Source organism: Caloenas nicobarica, chromosome 11 (genome assembly GCF_036013445.1).
Source record: "Caloenas nicobarica isolate bCalNic1 chromosome 11, bCalNic1.hap1, whole genome shotgun sequence".
NCBI classification, from domain to species: Eukaryota; Metazoa; Chordata; class Aves; order Columbiformes; family Columbidae; genus Caloenas; species Caloenas nicobarica.
In genome coordinates, this window is record NC_088255.1 from 12,647,620 (window position 1) to 12,669,345 (window position 21,726).

Here is a 21,726-nt window from a genome sequence, read left to right on the forward strand (position 1 = left end):
AGTCATGGACAAGATGTGGCCCTTCAGGGTCGTAACAAATTAGTGCTCTCCTCCTGTCTTCTTCAGCTCTTCTGAGAAAATCGGTGCCTAGATACAGCCATTTTTTGTGGGTTGGGTTTTTTGGAGGGTTTGGGTTTGGTTTGGTTTAGTTTTGTTGGGTGGGCTCACCATTAAAATAGAGACAGAAATCTTGGAGTAGGCACACCAGTGAATTTTCAGATGCCAAGCTCTCCCAAACGGTCATTATCTTGCCTTCTATTTAAAGAGGAGTAAATTAAATTGCAAGAGAAGGTGCAACTGGTTTTCCAGATCTTATTTAATTTGGCTTAGCAGTTAACATTTTCCATCTGCACAACATAATCATTAACTTTTTTTGTTTCTTCATTATCACTGTACAGACTGCTTTTTATGGGTGATCTCTGCCCTTTCTTACTGTTGGATTTTTATTTCTTTATAGGAGTGTGTCTTTATTGATTTTTCTTTTAGGACGAAGTAGATATAAAATTATTCATCCTCCTAAATGTGCTTGCAAGGAAACCTATGTGATTCATGGTCCTTGATCCTGCTATCACTTATGTAGGTGTTTAACTTTACTACTGTGCATAGTCCCTCTGGGGAGAATCTTCATTTTTAAAATATTATTATAAAAATAATGTGAGGTTTTTAGCACATGTCCGTGCTGCATTATGAGGAACGTCTCCCTGTAAAATCAAGCATGTAAATTAAATAGGTTGTAGAAAATATGAGAAGACAGATAAATTTCCCACCCCCCACCCATTCTGTAAAGGTTCATTGTTGCATTATTGTCGCCATCTAGAAGACAGGATGTGTGACAACGGGACAAGGGGCAAAGGTTTTAAACTAGAAGAGAGGAGATTCAGGTTAGACATGAGGAAGAAATTTTTTACAATGAGGTTGGGAAAGTACTGGAACAGTTTGCCCAGGGAGGTGGTAGATGCCCCGTCCCTGGAGACATCGAAGGCCAGGCTGGATGAGACTGAGCAACCTGATTTAGTTGAAGATGTCCCTGCTCATGGCGGGGGGTTGGACCAGGTGACCTTTGAAGGTCCCTTCCAACCCTAAGTATTTTATGATTCTACGATTCTATGATCTATGGTCAGTTTACATGATACTCATCCTTCCACTTTGTGAATGTGCAAGAGTTTTGTGTCCTAAAACTTGGATTTTTAGGGAGATTTAGCTTTTTTGGCCAGCATTGCTAAGCCAAACTGGACACAAAGATTATTGCCTTCAGAAAGGCAGCTCCGGAGACTCATTAGCTGTCGTGCGATCTGTGGATGGGCAGAGAAGGGGCTGCTGGCAGCATGCTCTCTGCAGGACGGTGGCCTCAGGTACCCTGCCCGCCCAGCCGCCTGGAGGTGGTGGGTCCCTGGAAAGGTCCAAGGAAGCAGGTCAGCCCTTCCCCTTGCTGTGCCCCCCAGAAGGGGCTGAGATGTGGATGGGAGTGAGCACATGTGATGGGCCTGGCCCAGGGCCGCTTTCTGGTGCCCTCAGGTGGGCCCTTGGCCATGTCCATCGCTGTCACCATCGCTGCGGCTCCCTCCTCCCCTCACCCATCCGTCTGTCCTTCCCGCCGCCCCGTTGGCCCAATGGCCCCTTGTCGCCGCGTATCTGCCCTTCGCCGTGCCCGCGGGTGTGTCCCTCCCCTGTCCCCTTGCCCGGCTCGTCGTCTCCGTCCTCTCCGCCCCCCCACCCCGCAGAGTCCCTTGTCCCCTCCCTGCGTCCCGGCCCGCCCCCCCGGCCCGGCCAGGGCGATGGCGCTCAGCCCTCCCCAGCGCCGCGGCGGGCGGGCGGCGGCGGGCGGGCGGGCGGCCGGACCGGCGGGGCTGCCGCTCCACTCGCCCTGGACCTTCTGGCTGGACAAGTGAGTGGGCTCCGGGGGGTGGCGGGCGGGACGCAGCGAGCCGGGCGGGGAGCTTGAAGAGCGGGGAGGAACCCCAAAATCCGGCTGTGGGAAGCATCTCTGCTCTTCATCGGTTTCTCTCGTCGAACAGATTGGAGAACGGGAAATTAGTCTTGTGCTGCCTGTGGGAAAACTGCCGATGTGAGGGACCTCGGCAGCAACAGCCAGTGACGGCTCTTCCATCTGACGGGAGCGTTCGCGTTTTCTGGGAGTTAGTTCATTAAATCGTTCCGGAAACGGTTTCGGTTTTGTAATTCAGCAGACGGACATTGATTCAGGCAACATCGGTGGTTTTTTAAACTCTAAATTTAGACATGACTCTGGCCAGCCCCAGAAATAGAAGGGGAAAGGTTACACTTTGCTGCTGCGGGGTTTGTACGTGGCTGGGCGGTCCGTGATGCCCCAAACGAACCGAGGCCCAGCGAACCGGCTGTGGCATGTCAAATTTGTTAAGTCTTTAATAGTCAGGTTTGACTCCTGTGGATGATCAGTTCCTAAAATCTGAAGCGATCTGCTTCGAAGGATTAGCTAAAATTTATTAATTAACTGCAATGTTCATGCCACATGTCATGTGCTTGAAGTTTTAGTCTCTAATGGCCATGGCAAGCTGCTGCAAAGGGAGCTCACCCCCACGATGCATACAGCTAGGCAGTGGGAAAACGTACCAATGTCAAAACTGAAATAGAAAGTTTAAGACCAGAATTTAGTATTGTTTTTCAAGTGTGTATTTTCTGGCATCTTGCTTTTAATCATCTTCTACATCTCCCTTTTCTCAATTTTCTGTTGTATTTCTCCTCTCCCCCCACTCCAAAAGCAAAGCTCTTTCTGCCACTGAACGTACTGCCTCGTACAATTTGTAAAATTCTCCTTTTTTTTTTTTGGTAACTTTTCAACTCATGACAGAAATAGCAACAAAGCACACAAATATTCTAAGGTCCTGCAAATCAAATCTTAGAAATAACCCACAAATTATTTCTGGTTAATCCTTTTGAACTCATGATGTAGTTATGATCAGGATCTGAGTTGTGTTTTCTGTTTGTTTGTTTTTAAAAAGCACCATTTGTACTGCTGTTTAAGCAAGCTACAACCCAGATCTGTTTGTTTACATGAGCCAGGTGGAGATAAGCATGTCTATCTTTTATAATCAACATTGGAAGTTAAAATCCGTTTCAAGTTCCTGAGTTGCATCATGATTTTTTTTTCTCTCCTTGGTTCATTGCAATTTAGACTCTAAAAATTCAGTTATTCTATAGATTTTTTTATTATTATGTTTCTTCTTTCCCATTATGTATAAGTGCATTTAGGTGGTATTGCTGTTCCTTAGCTTACAAATGCATATATACACAAAACCGTGTGCTTTGTTTACCAGCAACAGGGATGGAATAATGGCAGGGAACAAGAATGACAGCAAACAAGGCATGCTGCATCCATTTAGAAGCCATTTAAGGCATTAAAAAGCACACAGGACATGCAACCATGAACTTCACTGCGCTGTGTGGAGGTTCATGTCTCTCTACAGAGTCCTGCAAAGTGGCTGTGACATTTGTGGATACACCCATGCAGGTTTGCTGGAAGGTATAGGATGGACTTTCTATAGACAATAACTGTGGGCACTTTTTAAACTTACTTTAGTAACACCTTGTGTGGAACAGTGATGTTTCCTCATGAGATAGGATTTTTTACTGCTACTACATTTTACCCTGTACTTGGACTCAGAAGCAGGAAGAAGTGATGATTAAGGATAAATAGATGTTGAGATGGATATGTACTTATCTTTTTCTATTAAATTACTGTGAGAGAGATCCATGTCACACATTTTAACATCTCCAAAATTTATCTTTTTATTAAGTCACACTGTTAAATTAAATATCCATCAGCTAAGCAGACTTTATGTAGCAACTAGTGATATGCTATTGAGTAATTCCCTTGGGGTTCATGACCTTGCTTTTATCATAGTGTCACTCAATACATCTCCTGCTTTAGAAGTAAATGTCTTTTATTTATTTATTTTTTTTTCTGTCTACATCAGCACTTGTTTCTGTGAATGCCTTGGCACAGGCTTAACATCTGGAGACTGAGATCCTGTGACCAGGTTCTGGTTCATTGCCATTACCTCACACACGTGTCACAGGGCATCTGCGTTTCCCGTAAGCGCTAAGCCTTTCTTGGTATGCGTGTCTGAAATAGTAACCATCTGATATCGCTCTTATATCTTACCCTGTATATGCTTTAGGAAAGTGAGCATGATGAAAGCGTTTGGGAGAATATTATTCACCAGTTTGACGAATAAGATCCCATCTATGGTCTTCAAATGCTTGCAGGTCAGCAGTTTCATAGACAAAGGCAGAGAAGCTGTCAGATGTTTTTTCTTTTAAGAGAAATGTGATTTCTGTTTTAACTGTTAAAATGCTTTAAGATCATGTGCTAAAAGTTTTGAAACCAGGAATTTAGATCTGCAATTTCATTTGTCCATTCTGCAGGTTTCGAAGTTCATACCTACCTGTCTTATTTGTAGTACGTTTGCATGCAGTGATGTTATGGGGCATGGGGAATTTCAGCAAGTCTTGCAGATGCCTTTGGTGCCACCTTGGGAAGCTGATTCATGCTGGTGGCTCTTCACACTTGTGTTTACCTTGGTGAAGCTCTGGCTTGGTGCAGGGTTCTGCTTATAGTGGCCTCAGGCTTTGAAATGAAATGTTGCCTTTCTAGATTTTCTACACTGTGTAGTATTTCAATTTTTTTTACAACAAACTGTCAATATGTATCACTGGATATAACAAATTGAAAACGAACATTACAAATCTGGTCACTATATTTCTGTTGTGTAGCACATTCAACACAGGGATTGCACAAAAGGAGAAGTAAAGGGAAATTACTATCAAAGGCTGGATGTCCTGGATCCACGTTAGGCACTTGAAACCATCCCTCAATGGGATTCAGGGTTGTGGATCTGGGTGCCATCTTTGTGTAAATACGAAGCTGTGAAGCTGATTATGCTTTTTGATATACATATGGACATGATGCAAATGTCCTGCTTTGTAAACCTTGCAAATCATGGCTGTTGTTTAGCCTGGGTATTGTATGTCATCTTATGTTTAATGCTACACCGAGTATGCCTTTCTCTACCAAAATAATGGGGAACGTACTAGTAGCTGTCCGATTTTTCAGCCTCACAATGAGCAGCTGTTTTTGTCAGTGGTAACAATTTTTGGTCCAATGTGCGTGCACATGCAATAATGAAGGTGTTGTACATCCCTGCAAAAAGCCATCTTTTGAAGACCTAACTGCATCCAAGCTGCCAGTGTTGCTGACGGACCACTTCCAGTCAACAGCGAGGAAAATCCCAGTACCCTTCTATACAAATCAGCGCTCTCAGAAATTGAGCACACATGAGACAAAAGCCTCATACAAAAGTCGCATTCCTACATAAACCTCATCAAAGATGGGCTCGCTTCCGTGAAAGTCTGAGTGTGCAGCAGGGCAGATGGCGTTGCAGGATCGTGGCCCGCCTGCCTGGTCTTCTTGCCTGGCTTCTAACAGTGCTTTTTAGGTAATTTTGTTTCTATTGCAAGAACAGTTTTAACTCATCTGTGTCTTTGCGAGAGGAACAATATGCTTATAAATATTGTCAAAAGTAATGCAATGTTGTGAGTCTACTCCAGGACAGTGAAAATATTCTTACAGAAATTTATTATCCTCTTGTGCTGATTTTTCTCTCTGCATGCTATATTAATGACTTATATATGAATAAAGTTTAGTAAATAAATTCTGATAACTGAACCATTTTCATAATAATGTGATTTTTCATAATAATGCAAATCTTCATAACTGAACACATCAGATATTTGAAATTAAACTTAATTTCCCTTCTTCCCTATAGCAAAATCTTATTTATCCAGGATCATCTATTTCATCTATTAAAGCTTATGAGTAGGTGGCTTACAAAGAAAAATGATGGTTAATATTATAAGAATGTTCAGCCCGGTAAATGCATTTTGACAGGCTTTGATGGCTTGAAATCAGTCTTTGTATTCAGAATGGATTACCAGATGTATTGAGTTGCCGCAGCATGTTTTTGAGTTTATACTTTGTAAGTAAATATTTTGCTTGTTTATACCAAAAGCAGTTGTAGCAAAGTACTTACAGGGGTATTTTCAGTAGCGCTTGACAGCTTTTAAAGCTCCCGCTAAAGCTGTGATGAGATTCCCACTGGGAAACAAAGGCCAGTGTGAGCACATATGAAAAAAACTTCTATCCTTAATTCTTTGCAGGAAAACAGAAGAGCTACAGTTCAGCATCAGACATTAACATAAGTGCAACCACCTGGAGGTTTATTCATGAATAAAACAATGGAATTTATCTTTGTATCCTTTGTTCTTTATTCGTGCTGGAATAATGAAGGAGTAGTGAAGCCAGCTGGCATTAGGATTCAGTTCGCGTAGATTATTCCTGTTTCCATGTTGCCCTTTTAGCTGACGCCCGTGCGGTTTGCCATGAGATGCTGTACAGTGGGTCTGGCCTGATCAGGCAACTTGATTATTCCTGATATTGCACTAAAATTTCTCCCATAAAGAATCCGAAGATGCAGAGAATTGGCATCACAAGACGCAGAACAGGCAGACCAGAAGAACTGTTGACTGTTTTATGTGCAGGGTCTCCATGGGGAACCCAGATGTGCATTTATTTATAGCTGGTGTGGTGACAGACCAACTATCTCTATGCCCAGAAGAGCTGTCGGTGCCTGACTGGTGCTGTGCCCCATGTCCCCTACTCTTAGTGTGCTCATGGGGATTTGCAGGGCCTGTTGAGTTATTAATACTTGGAAATGAGCTGTTCATCATGGCAATAACTGACAGTTCGGTATGGCATATCAGATTAATTTTACTGTTGACGATATTAAAATTATCTGAAGGAGAGGAATCCTGTAATAGCTTCATTTTAAGGGTCAGTATTTGCAGGGTTCCTGTTTTGTAATAGGATGTGTATTGTGTTTTTTAAGCAAAGTACACAACCATTTTACTACTCCTAGCTTAGAGTGTGTTTGCTGGAAGAGTTACAGAAGTAGGAATTTCTACAGATTCCTTCACTTAGAAGTCATCTGCCATTTCTGTTAATTTAAACTTATTCTGTTTACTGAGTTAAAAAAAAATAACCACAATTTCATGGGTTTCAAGGCACAAAATGTCCTCAGTTGTCATCTTTGCTGATCTGCTGGGTTTATGGGTGGCTATTGCAGAAACACTGAGGTTCAGATTTGTCAGCAGCAGTAATTTTACAGGAAAATCTGGGCTTTTTCCTTCTGTCTGTCTGTGATTAAAATATTGCCTCTACTTTATACTCATCCATTAAATCAAATTTATGCAGGTGTAACTTCTGCAGCAAATGATCCTGAGCTTTTAGATTGACGGATGTCATCATTTTTGCACTTGCAGTCTCTTCAATAGTTTATTGTTGTTTTGGGGGTGGTTTTGTGGGGTGGTGGTTGTTGGTTTGGTTTGGGGGTTTTGCTTTGTTTGGTTTTGTCTATTTTAAATAAAATGTTTGGGGCTTCGTGCTCACCTGTAAATCACTGACACTTTCCAGAGCTGGGTGAAAGGCTCAACTAATACTGTGTAATCTCGTGGGCATGGAGCACTTGCCAGGCAGGTTACCAGAAATAAACGTTCACTTACCTTAACTTTTAAAACAGATAATTTGCTGGTTGGTTGGTGTTTTCTGCCAGCTGGTCACATAGCTTCTCTGGAAAATGTTACTTGCAACTATCAAAATGAACCATTTTATAACCTCGGAGTGGAAAATTCTGTCTATTTGTTGTAGCTGCTCTTTTAAATGGCATTGAATTTGCTAAATGGCTACCATGATTATCTAAATGACCTTTGGAGGCTGTCATTAGAGAACAATTTTTAATCTTTTATTTCAATAGACCTTACCATTGCAGCATCTCCATGGTAATATCAGTGTGAGTATAGGGAGCAATGATACTATATGTTGTACAACACGTTTAATCCCATATGCATTGGTGACTGCTGAGTTAGCAAACTGGCAGAAGTGCCTAAGACAAGTGATTCTTGGACAGTGGTGTGAGACAAGAGGCAAAGTTATCTCAGGTTTTGCCTGTTTGTGCTCTATTATACATGAGACAAACCGTTAGTAAGAGGTGCTACTTCTGTCAGCAACAAGGGAAAAACAACGGGTAGTTTGTAAATCCACTGTTCCCTGCTGTCAAACACAGTTAAATCACCTGTGAAGTTTTCTGTCTGTTTTAACTTACTACTCTTTTTTTTGTACATTCAAAAGTTACCTGACTCTGTTTCCATTAAACACTGCGAATTTCTCTTTTTGCTCCTTAATGCTGAGATGCGGAGTGTAGAGTGTTTAAAAAATAATTTTAAAAAAAAAAAAAAAAACAACACAAAAACCCCAAAAAACAACTTGCTATGATAACTCCTTTTAAGCACATTGATGAAAATTTTGTCTGCTGTTGTTTTGAAGTCATCAGTTTTTTCATGGGAGTTTTCATAGTTTGTGAGCTAAAGGAGTAGAACCTGTGCCGTAGTGATTTATTGGGATTTTTTTGTTTGTTTTTATAACCTTTAAAGTGATTTTTGAGATTTGGACATGTAACACTGTTTTCTCATAATTTCCACTGTTGCATTATGCTCATGTCTAGTGATTAACAGGCAAATAGTTAAGTAGATGCTAGTTTGTCTGTTCTATGCTGAAAAAACTGGGAGGGATTTCTCTATGTGTTTTGTGTGTATTTATAAAGTAACTTATTTTGATAGGAGTCTTCAAACCTTGGAGCTATTATTAAAGTTTTGAAGATGTGATGCTGTTTCAGTAGTTTTGCCTATTAAACTTCATCCATTACATGAGTTTCTAGGTTTTACCCCAGAGCCTAAATTATATCTGTAACAACTGAGAGTAACTTTGGTGTTTTCCCGGACGTAGTTCATGCTGATGTGATGTATCAGGGCAAACACCACACTGGTGGGAAGGCTACTGAGATCCAGTTTGCTCTTGTCCTTTTTTCAGCAGGTACCAGAGCAACAACTGTGTTTTCTTCTCTTTCCTTAAATCTGCCCTGTTGCTTCTGTTTCCAGACTTAGCCATTTTACACATTTTTCTTTCCTCTTCTGAGATGCAATGGGAAGTTGCTTTGTCTTCGATATTCAGTTTTCATTAGAAATTCTACTGCAGCTTCTGGGAGGGGCCGGGGGGGAATGTTTCCAGTTCTAACAAATCGAATGTGCCTTAGCGATTTTGACCTCATTCCCCCCCAAATTGTGCCTGTGGGGGCGCGTGCTGGGAGTTGCAGGATGGGTGTTAATGTGCTGGTGGTGCGGTGACAGTGATGTCCAAGGGCACGGACGCCCTGTCCCACGTCACGTGTGGTGAAGGTTATAAACCGAACCATGGAGTCCTTTAGGTTGGAAAAGACCTTTAAGATGCGGGGCGGGGGGGGGCAGCCGGTGATGTGTTGCGCCTAAAGGGAGCGGCTCCGGACGGGAATTGGGAACAGGAGCTTGTCGCAGGTGCGACCGGTCCTGTCCCCGCCGTGCTGGGGCGGGGAGGGAGGGGACGCGCCGGCGCTGCCCGGCGCTGCCACCGTGCGGCCGGTGCTCGGGGCGGCCGCTGGGGAAATAGTTACAGCTCGTTATAGAAACTCTGCGGATGGCTTCTCGTCTTACACGCGTGAAATACCGAGAGTAGCTTAAAACGCTCAGGGAGGGTTGTGGGTTATAGTAAACAGAATTAGGAGGAAGCCCGGGCTCGTTCTGCTGGCAGCCCGGCGCTTGGGAGCGCAGAGCTGGTGTCGGTGTGGGGTGGCTGTGAAAAGAAGCACCGTTATTCATGGTTTAAAACGCCTAATTCACCTGTTTAATCAAAATATTTTACAAAACACCTGGTGAATCTTAATTTATTCAAAAATATGAAAGCACTTGAATTCCTATCTTTGAATCAGAGAGTGGTTTGGGTTGGAAGTGACCTTCAAAGGTCATGTAGTCCAACCCCGCTGCCACGGCATCCACCACCTCTCTGGGCAACCTGGGCCAGTGTTTCACCACCCTCATTGTAAAAAAATTCTTCCTCATGTCTAGCCTGAATCTCCCCTCTCCCAGTTTAAAACATCACCTCCTGTCCTGTCGTAACAGGTCCTCCTGAAAAGTCTGTCCTCATTGTTCTTATAGGCTCCTTTTAAGTATGGAAAGGTGGCAACAAGGTCTCCCTGGAGCCTTTTTTTCTCCAGGCTCGACACCCCCAACTCTCTCAGCCTGTCCTCCCAGCAGAGCTGGTCGAGCCCGCCGATCATTGTTGTGGCCCTTCTCTGGACCCTCTCTGACAGGTCCATGTCTGTCCTGAATGCTTCACAAGAACTGGAATTGGAGTTTATTATGCAACTTTGACATGTCACTATTTCAACCTGACACTTGTATGATTCACTTTCTTCATCCATCTGCCTTCTCTCACCTCGCTAAGATAAATATTTTTATTAATCTCTACTTTGTTTTCAAGGTCACTTCCTGGTACGACAGCAGCTGAATGTGCATCAAATTTGAAGAAGATCTATACCGTACAAACAGTGCAGGTAGAGTGTCTGGCTGTGCTATAGCAGTTGCCATACTTGGAAAATGAAACTGAAGGTGTGAAGTAACATTAGTGCTGGTACAGATGAGTCACAGTTGCGGCTTTGCTTACCTGTGGTATGAAACTTGTTATTGGTTGTGTGTGGTATTACTTAGTCATTGTTTGAATTTCATTTGGCTTTTCAGACCAGGAAAGGAGGAAGCATATTGGATTCATCAGGCAAGTCCCCTCTTAAACTTTCCTGAGCTTCCGCTTGTGCCTCCATTGGAATTACACTTTATGTATCTTAAATATTTTTCCTGCCTTTTCTCCATTTTTTTTTCCGGTAAGGATAATCACTACACAAAGACTAAAAATAACAGCTTGTGGGTTTTTTTGTTTCTTCTTTCTCTGCTTAAGCATGAATATATAAAACAAAAAAAATCCAGCCAACTGACTGGAATTAAAGTTCTTTTAAATCACGCAATACTTGCAGCAACAAGAATTCTGCATGTGTCTGAATTGTCTGCCAGTGCCAAGCAGCGGGAATCTATTGCAAGTAAAATTACATTTTTGTTTCAATACCAGAGTTAGCATAAAATATAGTGAATTGGTATTTGGCTCACCTTAATGCTAAGCTGACTCTAGTTCACTAAATCTCTGAAATTCTAAGGTAAAGCAAACACCGTCTATTTGAAGGAGCCCAGCCGTAGTGATCTACTGAAGTTTTAAATACGGCTTTCTCATTTACATCCGCACTATTTGGTACATTGCGTGGAATGGAAGTACTTTGGCATAAAGGATGCAAGTGTCCTGCAGACCCCTGGAAGAGGTTCCCTCTCACCTCTCCCTGTTAGCAAAATGTCCCTATCGATCATGCAATGAAGTGACACTTTAAATGTAAAGTTGACAACAGAAGTTCATTTGTTTCAAAATGGGCTGCAATGGTTCTTTTTGAAAAAAGGACAGCTTAAGATCGTGTCTGGTGTACAGAGTATCTGGTGGTGTTTGTTTTCCCACTCTGAATCTAGGTTTCATTATTTAAATTACTAGGTTTTATTGGCTGAAAAACTTGAGGTTTTCTTCTCATTGATTTGGGGTTTAAAATACAAAAATCTCCTTCAGGTCCTCTGGGAAGAATCTTGAGCTGGATGAAGTTATCAGAAGCTAGCAGCATGGCCCATAATGTGTTTTACTGTGCTATCTGTGCTGTCATATGTATAATATGACCTTCCTTTGGGCAAGCAAAACCAGAATCTGCATTGACCATCCTTCATGGGCAGGAGCTAGTCAATAGGAATGCCAGTCTGCACTGCCTGAAGGATGGTTCAAAACCAGAACCTTCCAAACTAAGTCCCTGGTCCAGGATATAAGAGCTCTCAAATCTTTCCACAGTCATCTGCTGGCATTGCTGTGCTGCTTCTGCTTCTGTAGGTAGCTTTAGAGTTTGGGCACACAGCCACATAAGAGTAAGATGAAAGTTGAAACAGGTGTTTCATACCAATTTTTTTACATTTTTTAATAGCCTTCCATCTCTTCTTGTGATTGGGTAATGGTAATGGCTGGCAGGTAGAATTGCCAAGGGCCATAAAATTTTATCACAGAGTGTTGCAATCTTTGTTTCTTAAGTTGTGGTAATGATAAAGTATTAGGTAATACTTAATGAATTTTACTAATGCTTAATAGTGCATCACTGCATACTGATGCAACATAAGTCTTTTAAAATCTTTTCTTATTCCCAGCTGTTGGAAAAAGAAGAAAGGGGATTGGGATCTTTTCAGTCATCCCTCCCCATTGTTCACCTCTGCTTTTGAGTGAACAAACATGCATGACAGCTTTTGCTTTTACCAGCAGAAAACGCTGGGAAGGAATCCGATGGCTCCTGGTAACCCGGATCTTCTGATTTCTCCTGCATTTCTGTATTAATATGTGCATCTCAGGCTTTTTGCATCTGGTTCAAACTTTTCACTGGAATCTAGAAAAAGCAGTTGGCTTGCTAGTTAGGCATTTAGTTCCACAGTATTATTTTTGTGGTGTTTTTGTAGCTCAGGATATTCATATTGAAGTTTTAGACCAGTCTTAAGTGAAACAAGGCAGATATTTGATATAAATATGTATTTTTAATATGCTAAGAAAGTTTTATGTACTGGTTTGTTCTGACATACTTGGTGTGACTCTGATTTTGACGATTTTTTTTCTCTGTTCCTCAGGACCTTGATTCTAAAGTAATCCACAGTTCAACTGCTTCTCTTCTTTTTACCTCCAGCTTATGCAGAAATGTCATCTAAAAAAAAGTAGAAGTGATACTGCAACATGTTCTTTTCAGAGTGTTTTTTTATAATGTAGAAGGTGACAGTTCTCTAGGAGGAGAACATGTAATAGTTTTAGAGAAAATTAACAAGGAAGTAAATCTGCATGAAACTCTCTTCTGTTAATGCAACTGGTATTTTTTCTTTTTTAAGGATTTCTGGAGTGTCTACAACAACATTCCTCCTGTGACAAAATTGCCTCTGAGATGCAGTTACCATTTAATGCGGGGAGAAAGACGGCCGCTTTGGTATGTGTGTTATCATTAGACATTTCTGGGAATGGGCAGTGAAAAAACCTGAGGTGCTGAAAGGAGGCAGGTGTGGGACGGGAATGTCTTGTTTCTGTTGCCTCCAAACACCTGAACTTGAGACCCACTAAAGTAATATCCTAAGGATCTTGTTAAGCTTACAAATTACTTGTACTAAAGAGTGTCTATTAAAAACACAGACTGTCATTTAATTGTCCACCTGTGAACATAAATGTAAGAAAGAAATTCAATTATGAAATAGTAATTAAGAAATTAAAATATGTTTTTGAATTTCAATTCAAGAATACAAAGAATATATTACTTTATTTGAATTATTTTTAACTTGCAAATTTTTTTCTTTCCACTAAAGCTATTGTAATAGTGATACAGATGACTGATGGCCACAAAACTGAAATGAAGTGCTGTCATGTTCTTTTGTTAGACTGGCTAAACTCGAGAGTAATAAGCTGCTTATGTGAAAATATGGAAGAGTTTTTCCAAAATAGAAAGTTACCATAGTAAAACATGAAATTGCTTTGTGGCTCGTTCTCATATAGTGCACAGCCACTTCAAAGATGGCCTGTAGTCAGGGAAATTGTAAGTATTTTCCAACACACAAAACTTAGGAAAAGGGATTAAGTGTTGAGAGATACACTTCAGGTGAACAATGAAAGAATTATCTCTGATGTCAGAAGTCATAGCTTGAGTCATGCTACCTGGAGTTCATAATTGCCTTCCAAATGGGATTTTTCCGGGAAAATTAAACCCCAAACATAGGTTTATCTAGATCTGGATTTGAATGTTTCTTTTACTGATCTATTTCCCATAACCAGGGAAGACGAAAGCAATGCCAAAGGAGGTATATGGAAGATGAAGGTCCCTAAAGAAAGTACGGTATGTTACATTGACTTTTTACTTAGACATTGTTCAGTAAGGGAGTTTCTTTAAACTCTATCTAATAAAGCTGTTGTAAAACTTCTTAGTTCTGACATCACCCAACACAACAACCGGACATAATTTTGAAGTCTATAATCTTTTATTTTAAGACAATGAGCAAAAGTTTCTTTTCAGGTAATTCCAACTCTCTTGCTTTTGATAACACTTGCTGCCGTGTTATCAAACAAACGAAGGTTGCAGTATTATACTCGATTTCCCTTTGGAAACACGGTATTTTATAATCATGTTTGTTGTCAAGACTGTTTACTTCCAGGCATGCAAAGAAAAATATAAAAATGTTTTCCTGATAACATTAGATGCAAGCTATAGGCTAGAACCTCAGTGATGCTCTTCAAAGGTCCACACACAGAGTCCAGCACGACTTTCAGAGTTTCGCTGAAATGCTCCTGAACTCTCTGTCAGACTTGGCAGGACTATTTCTGCCTGGCACGGCTTGTTTGCACCTCTGTGTGGCTGTGAGTAGGGCTGGGATTCTCTGTAGCTCAACGCGGACTGAGGCGTTGGTTCCACCGATAGCTAATCCTGTCCCACGGCTTGCTCCCACTGGGAGGGGGAAGATCTTGGTCGTTCTTTCCTAATCCCTCTTGCACCGGCTGTGGAGATCATTGGTCTGTTTTGTGAGCCAACTTGTCAGAAAAAGCCTCCTATTTATTTTATTTTTGAGTGTATGGCCAGGAGAGGGTTTTTTTGATGGGTATAAGGAGTAAAAAGTAAAAAGTGGGACTGTCCCCTTTGGCGACAGTGAGTTGTCAGATCACCTTGTGCGCATCTTGTGAAACTGTAGTGCTGCTCAGTTTTTTTCCTCTCTTTTTCTGAGTTTAAAAAAGTGAAAGATAAAATGTGTTCAGGCACGTCGTTGTTCTAGCACTGCTGAAACAACTGGGTCTCTCTTTGTACCCCTAATCAAATGCACGTGAGCAACTTCTCCTGTGAACTGTCATGGCGAGGAGATTTGACCTTTTCGCATGTGGTGTTTATGTGTGTAAGTGTGTTCTGGATCAGGCCTTAAACACGAGAAGTGAAGTGTCAGAAAAATGTGACAGCCTTGCAGAACACACGAAATGCTGAAAGATGGTACTTGAAATCTCAGCCAAAAGTTAATTGATTTTTGCCTGTGGGCTTTTTTTCCCTGTATGTGAATTGCAGCTTTCCTGCAGTCCCAAGGATCACAAAAGAGTGAAATTTTCCTTTTCCTCTTGCAATCAAGGTGTGAAGATTGTCAGAAGTGACAAGTGGTTTGGGGAGCCTGAATTACTGGGTGGTGACTTTAGGGACCTCAGAGGCGTTGTTTTCAGAGGCCGAATGACAGCCCCTTTTTGAAATTAAGATAGGTTTTGATCTCTCGAACTACATACCGCACATCTCAGGTTACTTCAGTCAGATTTTAGTGCTTCTGTAAATAGCATAAATAATACCTTCATGTTTGTTTCTCATTTTTTGACTACATTCTTTGTCATACGTGCACACTGCATCTCCTTTGCTAAGAACCATCTTGTACAGATGTATCTCAAAAAGATATTATGCTGTAGCAGTGCTTGGTAGGGTGTGGAGGGAGGAAAATGTAGTTGTTTTTTTCTAAAGATATCAGTCTTTCACGTGGTATGAAAAACCGACTGACAGAATACTGACACTTAAATGTTGTTGCATGTGTACAGTGCCTTCTGTATGCCAATTCTTAATATGAAAGTTAATACCTTTTAGATCATCATAAGGCTGATCCTGAAACTGCTTACTACTGGATGAAATGCTCCCTGCTCATTAGATGATAATGAGTCATAGAAATCCTTTGTATTCTGAAATATTGCTTAGGAGTACTCAAAAATGCCATCAAAGCAGTTTATTAGTTTGTCTCTTCGTGGGTACTTGCTTTTTGTTTTAACCCAGTGCATTTGATTTGCTGGGGTTTTTAATAGTACTAAAATTCAAGCTAACTTCATACAGCAGGGAAGACATTCCTTAAAAGTAATATATGAAAAACTCCTTATGGTGATATAGACAAATATAGATGTATTCTTTTTAAAAAAAAAAAAAAAAGTTCCTGTAAGCCCACACCTTGGAGCATTATGTTGGTTCAGACACATTTAAAATTTTGTGTTGGCTTTGGCTTAGGTCAAAAGGAAATAATAGTGTAATTAGTGTGACAGCCAAAGAAGAGCATCAGCTTTTCCCTGTTTTAATTCTCTAGTTAGCATTTGAATTTGTTGAAAGACGGACTTATTTCATAGTCGAGGCAAATCAGAGATGATGTTTAAATAAAAATCCATTTAATTTACCACTAGGATTTTCAGGTACTTTTCTTAAAATGGATAGTAGTTCTTTTCTGTAGAAACAAATTATCGCAAGTGGAGCCTTATGGTCTTTTATCATGGGAAATTCTCAGGAGAAACCTGCTTTCAGGCTTTACGTTAGCCACTGCATTTGGGATGAGTTGTGGACACAGAAACAGAGAAGGTAAACTTATTGTTAAATATTTAAAATATTTATTAGGACAATTCTGTGTTAATAGTATGTATTTTCAGGGTCTAAATTATTGCTTCAACTGTATTGAAGAAATTAATTATATAACACAGCATGTACTGACAGTAAATATTCTTTTGTCTAGACAACATCAGAAAGAGAATGCACTCAAACTGAGCTAGCAAACTTAACTTTTAAATTAAAAAATAATAACGTAAATGTAACTCTCCTTTTTTTTCCCCTCTCCTTAGGCTGCAGTTTGGAAAGAGCTACTGTTAGCAACTATTGGAGAGCAGTTTGCAGACTGTTGTGCAGCAGGTAACTTAAAAATGATTGAGGCTAGCATGACAAACACTGGGTTTGAATGTAGGACATGGAAACACTGCTAAAAATAGGGTACAGGGCTGGAAATCAGATTCATACCTGTTGTGATTAAGAGGGGGACAAGGTATTCTGACTGTGTTAGCTCAGGACTCCAGACCAACAGCTTGCAGCCCTGGGAGTCCAGCAGGTTTTCCAGTTATCGAATGTCTATCTGTTAGCTAGCATTTAAATGATTAATATTAGTTCTACAATGCCAGGATTCTGGAACCCCAAATTACATTTCTGTACTAGATTGTACTATCGCGGTTTGAAGCAACGAAATTAGATGCCCACCATTGGACCTCCTGGTACCTTCTGGTTCTCGTGCCAGGATCAGGAGCTGGCAGGGAAGCTGCGTGGGTTGCTCGTGGTGACATTAAAAGCCCATAGCAGGGCCATGACACAAACCTGGCTCACCTGAACCCCAGGAGATACCTAGAGGCAGTATTTTCATTATCACTTAAAAGTACCGCTTAGGTCAAAGTGATCTTTAGTGTAATTGAATTTACATAAATAATCTTAAAATACCTTGCTGGTTTACTGGAAAACAGGCATAAATCATCAAGAAGCTCACCTGTGATTTTGGTCAGAGGTAATAATGTAACAAAGTCACTTTCAGAATAAATATCTTCCCTGGGATTGCACGTTTCATTTGGAAATGGACTCTGGGAAGGATCTGGGAGCAGTAGCTGTCTTAGGGTAGATCATCAGGTGCTGCTTCCTAGTCATAAAAAGTGAGTACAAGTCCATGGCCATTTAATTTGTTAAGGTTTGGTTACAGAACTGTTTCTTGCCTCTGGGTGAAGCAAATGATGAACCTGCTGATCCATCGGCCTAGAGGGAAGGCGTTCTGGGAGCTGGTTACTAAACTAACTCTTCAGTTCAAATGACACTTCTCCATCACATTTTGACCATGTTTACTTCTTCTAAGCACGAAAATCTGATTAAACTGGCTGTTGCAGTGATGGTGACTATTCTGTTAGGATGTTCCTTCATTGCTTTAGCATTCCAGAGAAAAGGATTGCATTTCTTGGGTTCTCAGAGCAGGTCAGCAAAAACCTTTGAAACAGTTTCTCTTATACTTAAATAATATGCTGGAGCAGGCATACTGCAGTAGGCAGCTGCTGGTATATTCACCTCGGTGGCTTTGTTTTTCTACAAAAGTTTTGTTAAACTGGTTTTTCAAATAGTGTATTTCTCTTGAAATCCCGAGTTTTCAGAGCTGGAAGATACAGAATACGAGCCTCAAATTCTTTGGCTGCGAGAGACATTCTAATAGTCAGTTTTCAAAATCCTTAATATATGTAATTGAGTTGGCAGCAAGAAGGGAGTGGTCCTGCCCTTTATAGTGCTAGGGTGGACTTGAGGTCAGTTTAAGCAAATACGTGATATTCTGCTGCCTACAGAGGTGGTTTCCCCCCCTGGCCTCATGCCTTTGACGCCACCTTTGCATTATCATTACTGACCCTTTCCTTGGGGTTAGTGATGCCCAGGTCACCGCAGCCGCCCCGTGAAGGTCAATGCGGGAGGCAGAGGCACGGCCTTAGGCTGAGCTCTCTACAAAGCTGCATCCTGAGAATTTCACACCAAAAAGCGCTTCTTCAGTGGAGTGTGGAGTTACCAACACTGGCAGCAGCAGCCTGACTAGAGTGCTTTTTTTCCCCCCCTTCCTGCTGCTGCCTTCACAAAATGTAAAGGAAAAAGAGCAAAGTCTAGAAATGCTGGTATCTGATCTCCACCAAGTACTATCTGGGATTTTAGTTGTTTCACCCTCACCCCAATTTTTTGCTTATAGATATTAGTGTGAGTAAATTGCCTATACTAGTTCATATTGCTAACCTTACTGAAGGGAGTCTTGTGATTCCCTTCTAATCAGGGACAAGAGTGCAAATAGCAAAGATGAATAATCCTATGGCACTTTACTAAAACCACTATGAGGTATTATTTCCAAAAGCTTCTATAAATACAGTGTTTGTTTCTTTCTGGTAACTATTTTGTCTAGTTTGAACATTGGTATTTTCCTCACCGGAGGTTGCTCTTTTTCATTTCTTCAGTTTGGTCAGCTTTTGGGCACTATTTCATAATATGTAACTATCGAATTAGACATGTCTCACTTTTAAAGTATTCATTAATGATGCTTCCTCTTCTCTGCAGATGATGAAGTAATAGGGGTTAGCGTCAGCGTTCGTGACCGTGAAGATGTTGTGCAAGTCTGGAACGTGAACGCCTCCTTAGCAAGCGAAGCAAAAGTTTTAGAAAAGATACATAAACTTCTGCCACACACATCTTTTAAAGCAGTCTTTTACAAATGTAAGTATTTTGTACTGTTAATTTCCACCTTCATCAGAGAAATTATATGCTGTGGGAATAACATGTCTGTTTCATCGTTAACCATTTAGAAACGCAGCATCTCTTATTGCATTAAAATTATTGCTTAAAAAATATACATGGTTTTGTCCCTTCAATGTAAAAGCTAGCTATCATTCAAAATGTAAAGATACCAGCTTAATCATAGAATATGTTTAGTTTCATGTTTAATATGCCTAATTTGTAAAATGAGTGAGAGAAATCTCTTGATAACTCTCAAGACTACACGCTGTTCAATGTAAGTATTCATTTAGAGGAACCATTTACAATCAGGATTTTAAGGGATCTCTTATTTTAGGTTCTATGTAAATGTATTATCAGAATAGTGTATTCCCAAAGATCACTCATTGGCATGTTGTGTCCTCTTTATACATCGTTGTCTTCTCTTTTTTAAAACTCTTCAACTCCTTCACAGAGTTTACGTGTTCTTTTTGTTCTTTTTTCCTTCTTTCTTCCTTAGCACACAGAGAACATCATGCTTTTGAAGGACAACGGGGAAAACATTAAGAGCAGTCAGTGCCAAGCTCATTCATTGTTATTTGGTGGTTTGAGGTGGTCTGGACAAGGAGAAGGGTGGTAGAAGCCCTGCAGAAGCACTACCTTTGAGTTTCTAACATTTCAAAATGGGAAAATGAGGAAAAACAGTTGCCTTAACCTCTAAATGCACAATTCATTACTTCTTGTTTGGTTGGGGTTTTTTAATTCATCATCATTTCTTTAAAAAGATATTTTGGCCACTTATTTTTTCAATCAGATTACATTTGTTTCTCTTTCGTTAAGATAGACTTTCATTTCTTCTGTACTGTACTTAGTGAAATGTGAACAAGCACAAAGATCGTATGCTGCTTTTTCTAGATGTAGAGGAATACTGGCTTGGTGAAATCTGTTTTTAATTTTCATTTTAAAACATTCCTATCATGTTAAGATTTACTCACTGGTTTTGCGCCAAGAGAGAAAGAAGTTGCACCGCATTTATTCTAATATTCAGTGTCATCTGGTCTTGCACTGACAGTGGCACACATACTGTAAAAGTAAATAGTAAAGTGTTCACTAAATGAACAACTAAAGAGAATACATTTATATTGGCACTAACCCTGCATGGGATGATGTTAATGAGTGTTTTAATTGTAGTGATTTCAGAAGAGCCCCTGTTCAGACCAGAATGAGAGATCTTTCAGTAGGAAACCCTCTAAACTCCGCACCTCTCTTATTTAAGAGGGGATGGGTTATTTTAATGTTTTTATATGATATGTGTTCTTACGATATTTTTCTGTAGATTCATGATGGAGTGTCATGAATAATTTCTAAGGCATTCAACTAACTGGATCCATCGCTCACACTTCTGTGAGTACTTTAGGCCTATGCGTGCACCCAGACATCCAGATCAGAACTGCTGCTGACTTCGGTGCAAAGGAAGAGATCCCATCGTGTGTGGTTTCAAGCCATCATGACTTCCTAAGTGACCTTTTTTTAAAAAAAAATACAGAAAATAAATTGATTTTGTGTTGCAGCATGAGTATTAATGCAAAATGTGTTTGATTATTTGTCTATATTAATTATTTGAGGTGTTAGTTTATTTTAATATACTACCAAAGATTGCTGTAGTTCCTTTTACAAGAAGAAGCTGCCAGGTAGAGAAGAGCGTGTGCTCTGCTGAGCATTATTTCATTGTTAAGAGGTTTGTGTTTGGCGACTGTTCATGTTGCACTGATTTCACATCTGTAGTATATTAAGAGGCAGCCATTAAGATCAAATAAATTTAGAAATAAGAATCACACATTTGTGACGTTTTTTACAGTTTTATCTGTATTTATGAATTAAAACTGTGCAGTTAATGAGCACTATGAATTAAACAAATTTTCTAAAATCCAAATGTCTTGCTTTTTTAATTGCTTTCTGAGATTAAATATTGCTAGCCCTGCTTTTTTAAACCTGTGTATTTTTCAGTAAAACTTACATTCTCAGAAGCTCTCTCTGTTTTGTTCCTAGATTAATTTTTGTTGTTGTTGTTAAATCAGAAAGGAGGCCTCAAATTTATTAGTAGTATCTCTTGTATGTATTCAGTTAATATTCAAGGTATTTTTGAGTTGCAGTTAAACTGAGGTTTCAAAGTAAGAAGCAGAGACTATTACCAGTTTCATTATATTATGTTTTTCAATTCACACTGCTGCAGTCACAGTTAATTTTTACTACTATGACTTTCCAAGATGTCTCTAATGCTGCATGGATTTCTTTTTATAATATTACTCCCATTAAATTATCTACAAATTGTCTGAGATAGATATAGATATATATTTTTTTAAAAATTTTAAACATATGTTTAACTACAAACAGGGTTGAAGCTCAGTGCAGTTTCTCTTGTAGGTACACCGTCACCCATCGACTCCCATATGGAAACACTGAACCTCCTTGAGAAATAAGGGAATGCAGGAAGGTGCTTTCCCTGCAAGGTGGAATGAGCTCATTGCGTGGCCCCCATTTTTATCTGCAATGAGTGGGATTCTCCTTTTTCCAGGGAATGAGTCGAGGGAGG

The 21,726-nt window shown here is 40.3% G+C and overlaps 1 protein-coding gene across 2 annotated transcripts; it reads left to right on the plus strand.

Moving 5' to 3' along the window:
* The first annotated feature begins 1,775 nt into the window (after positions 1-1,775).
* Positions 1,776-21,029, plus strand: EIF4E3 (eukaryotic translation initiation factor 4E family member 3). 2 transcript variants are annotated; one of them, XM_065642565.1, is made up of 7 exons: positions 1,776-1,885; positions 10,442-10,514; positions 12,955-13,049; positions 13,883-13,943; positions 16,715-16,781; positions 18,981-19,136; positions 19,654-21,029. In XM_065642565.1, exons 1-7 carry the CDS (start codon positions 1,776-1,778, stop codon positions 19,698-19,700), a joined length of 609 nt encoding a protein of 202 aa, XP_065498637.1. In that variant the 3' UTR covers positions 19,701-21,029. The 2 variants fall into 2 exon arrangements, with proteins under 2 accessions (XP_065498637.1, XP_065498639.1); XM_065642567.1 differs by lacking the exons at positions 1,776-1,885; positions 10,442-10,514 and adding an exon at positions 10,764-10,838.
* The last annotated feature ends 697 nt before the right edge of the window (positions 21,030-21,726 follow it).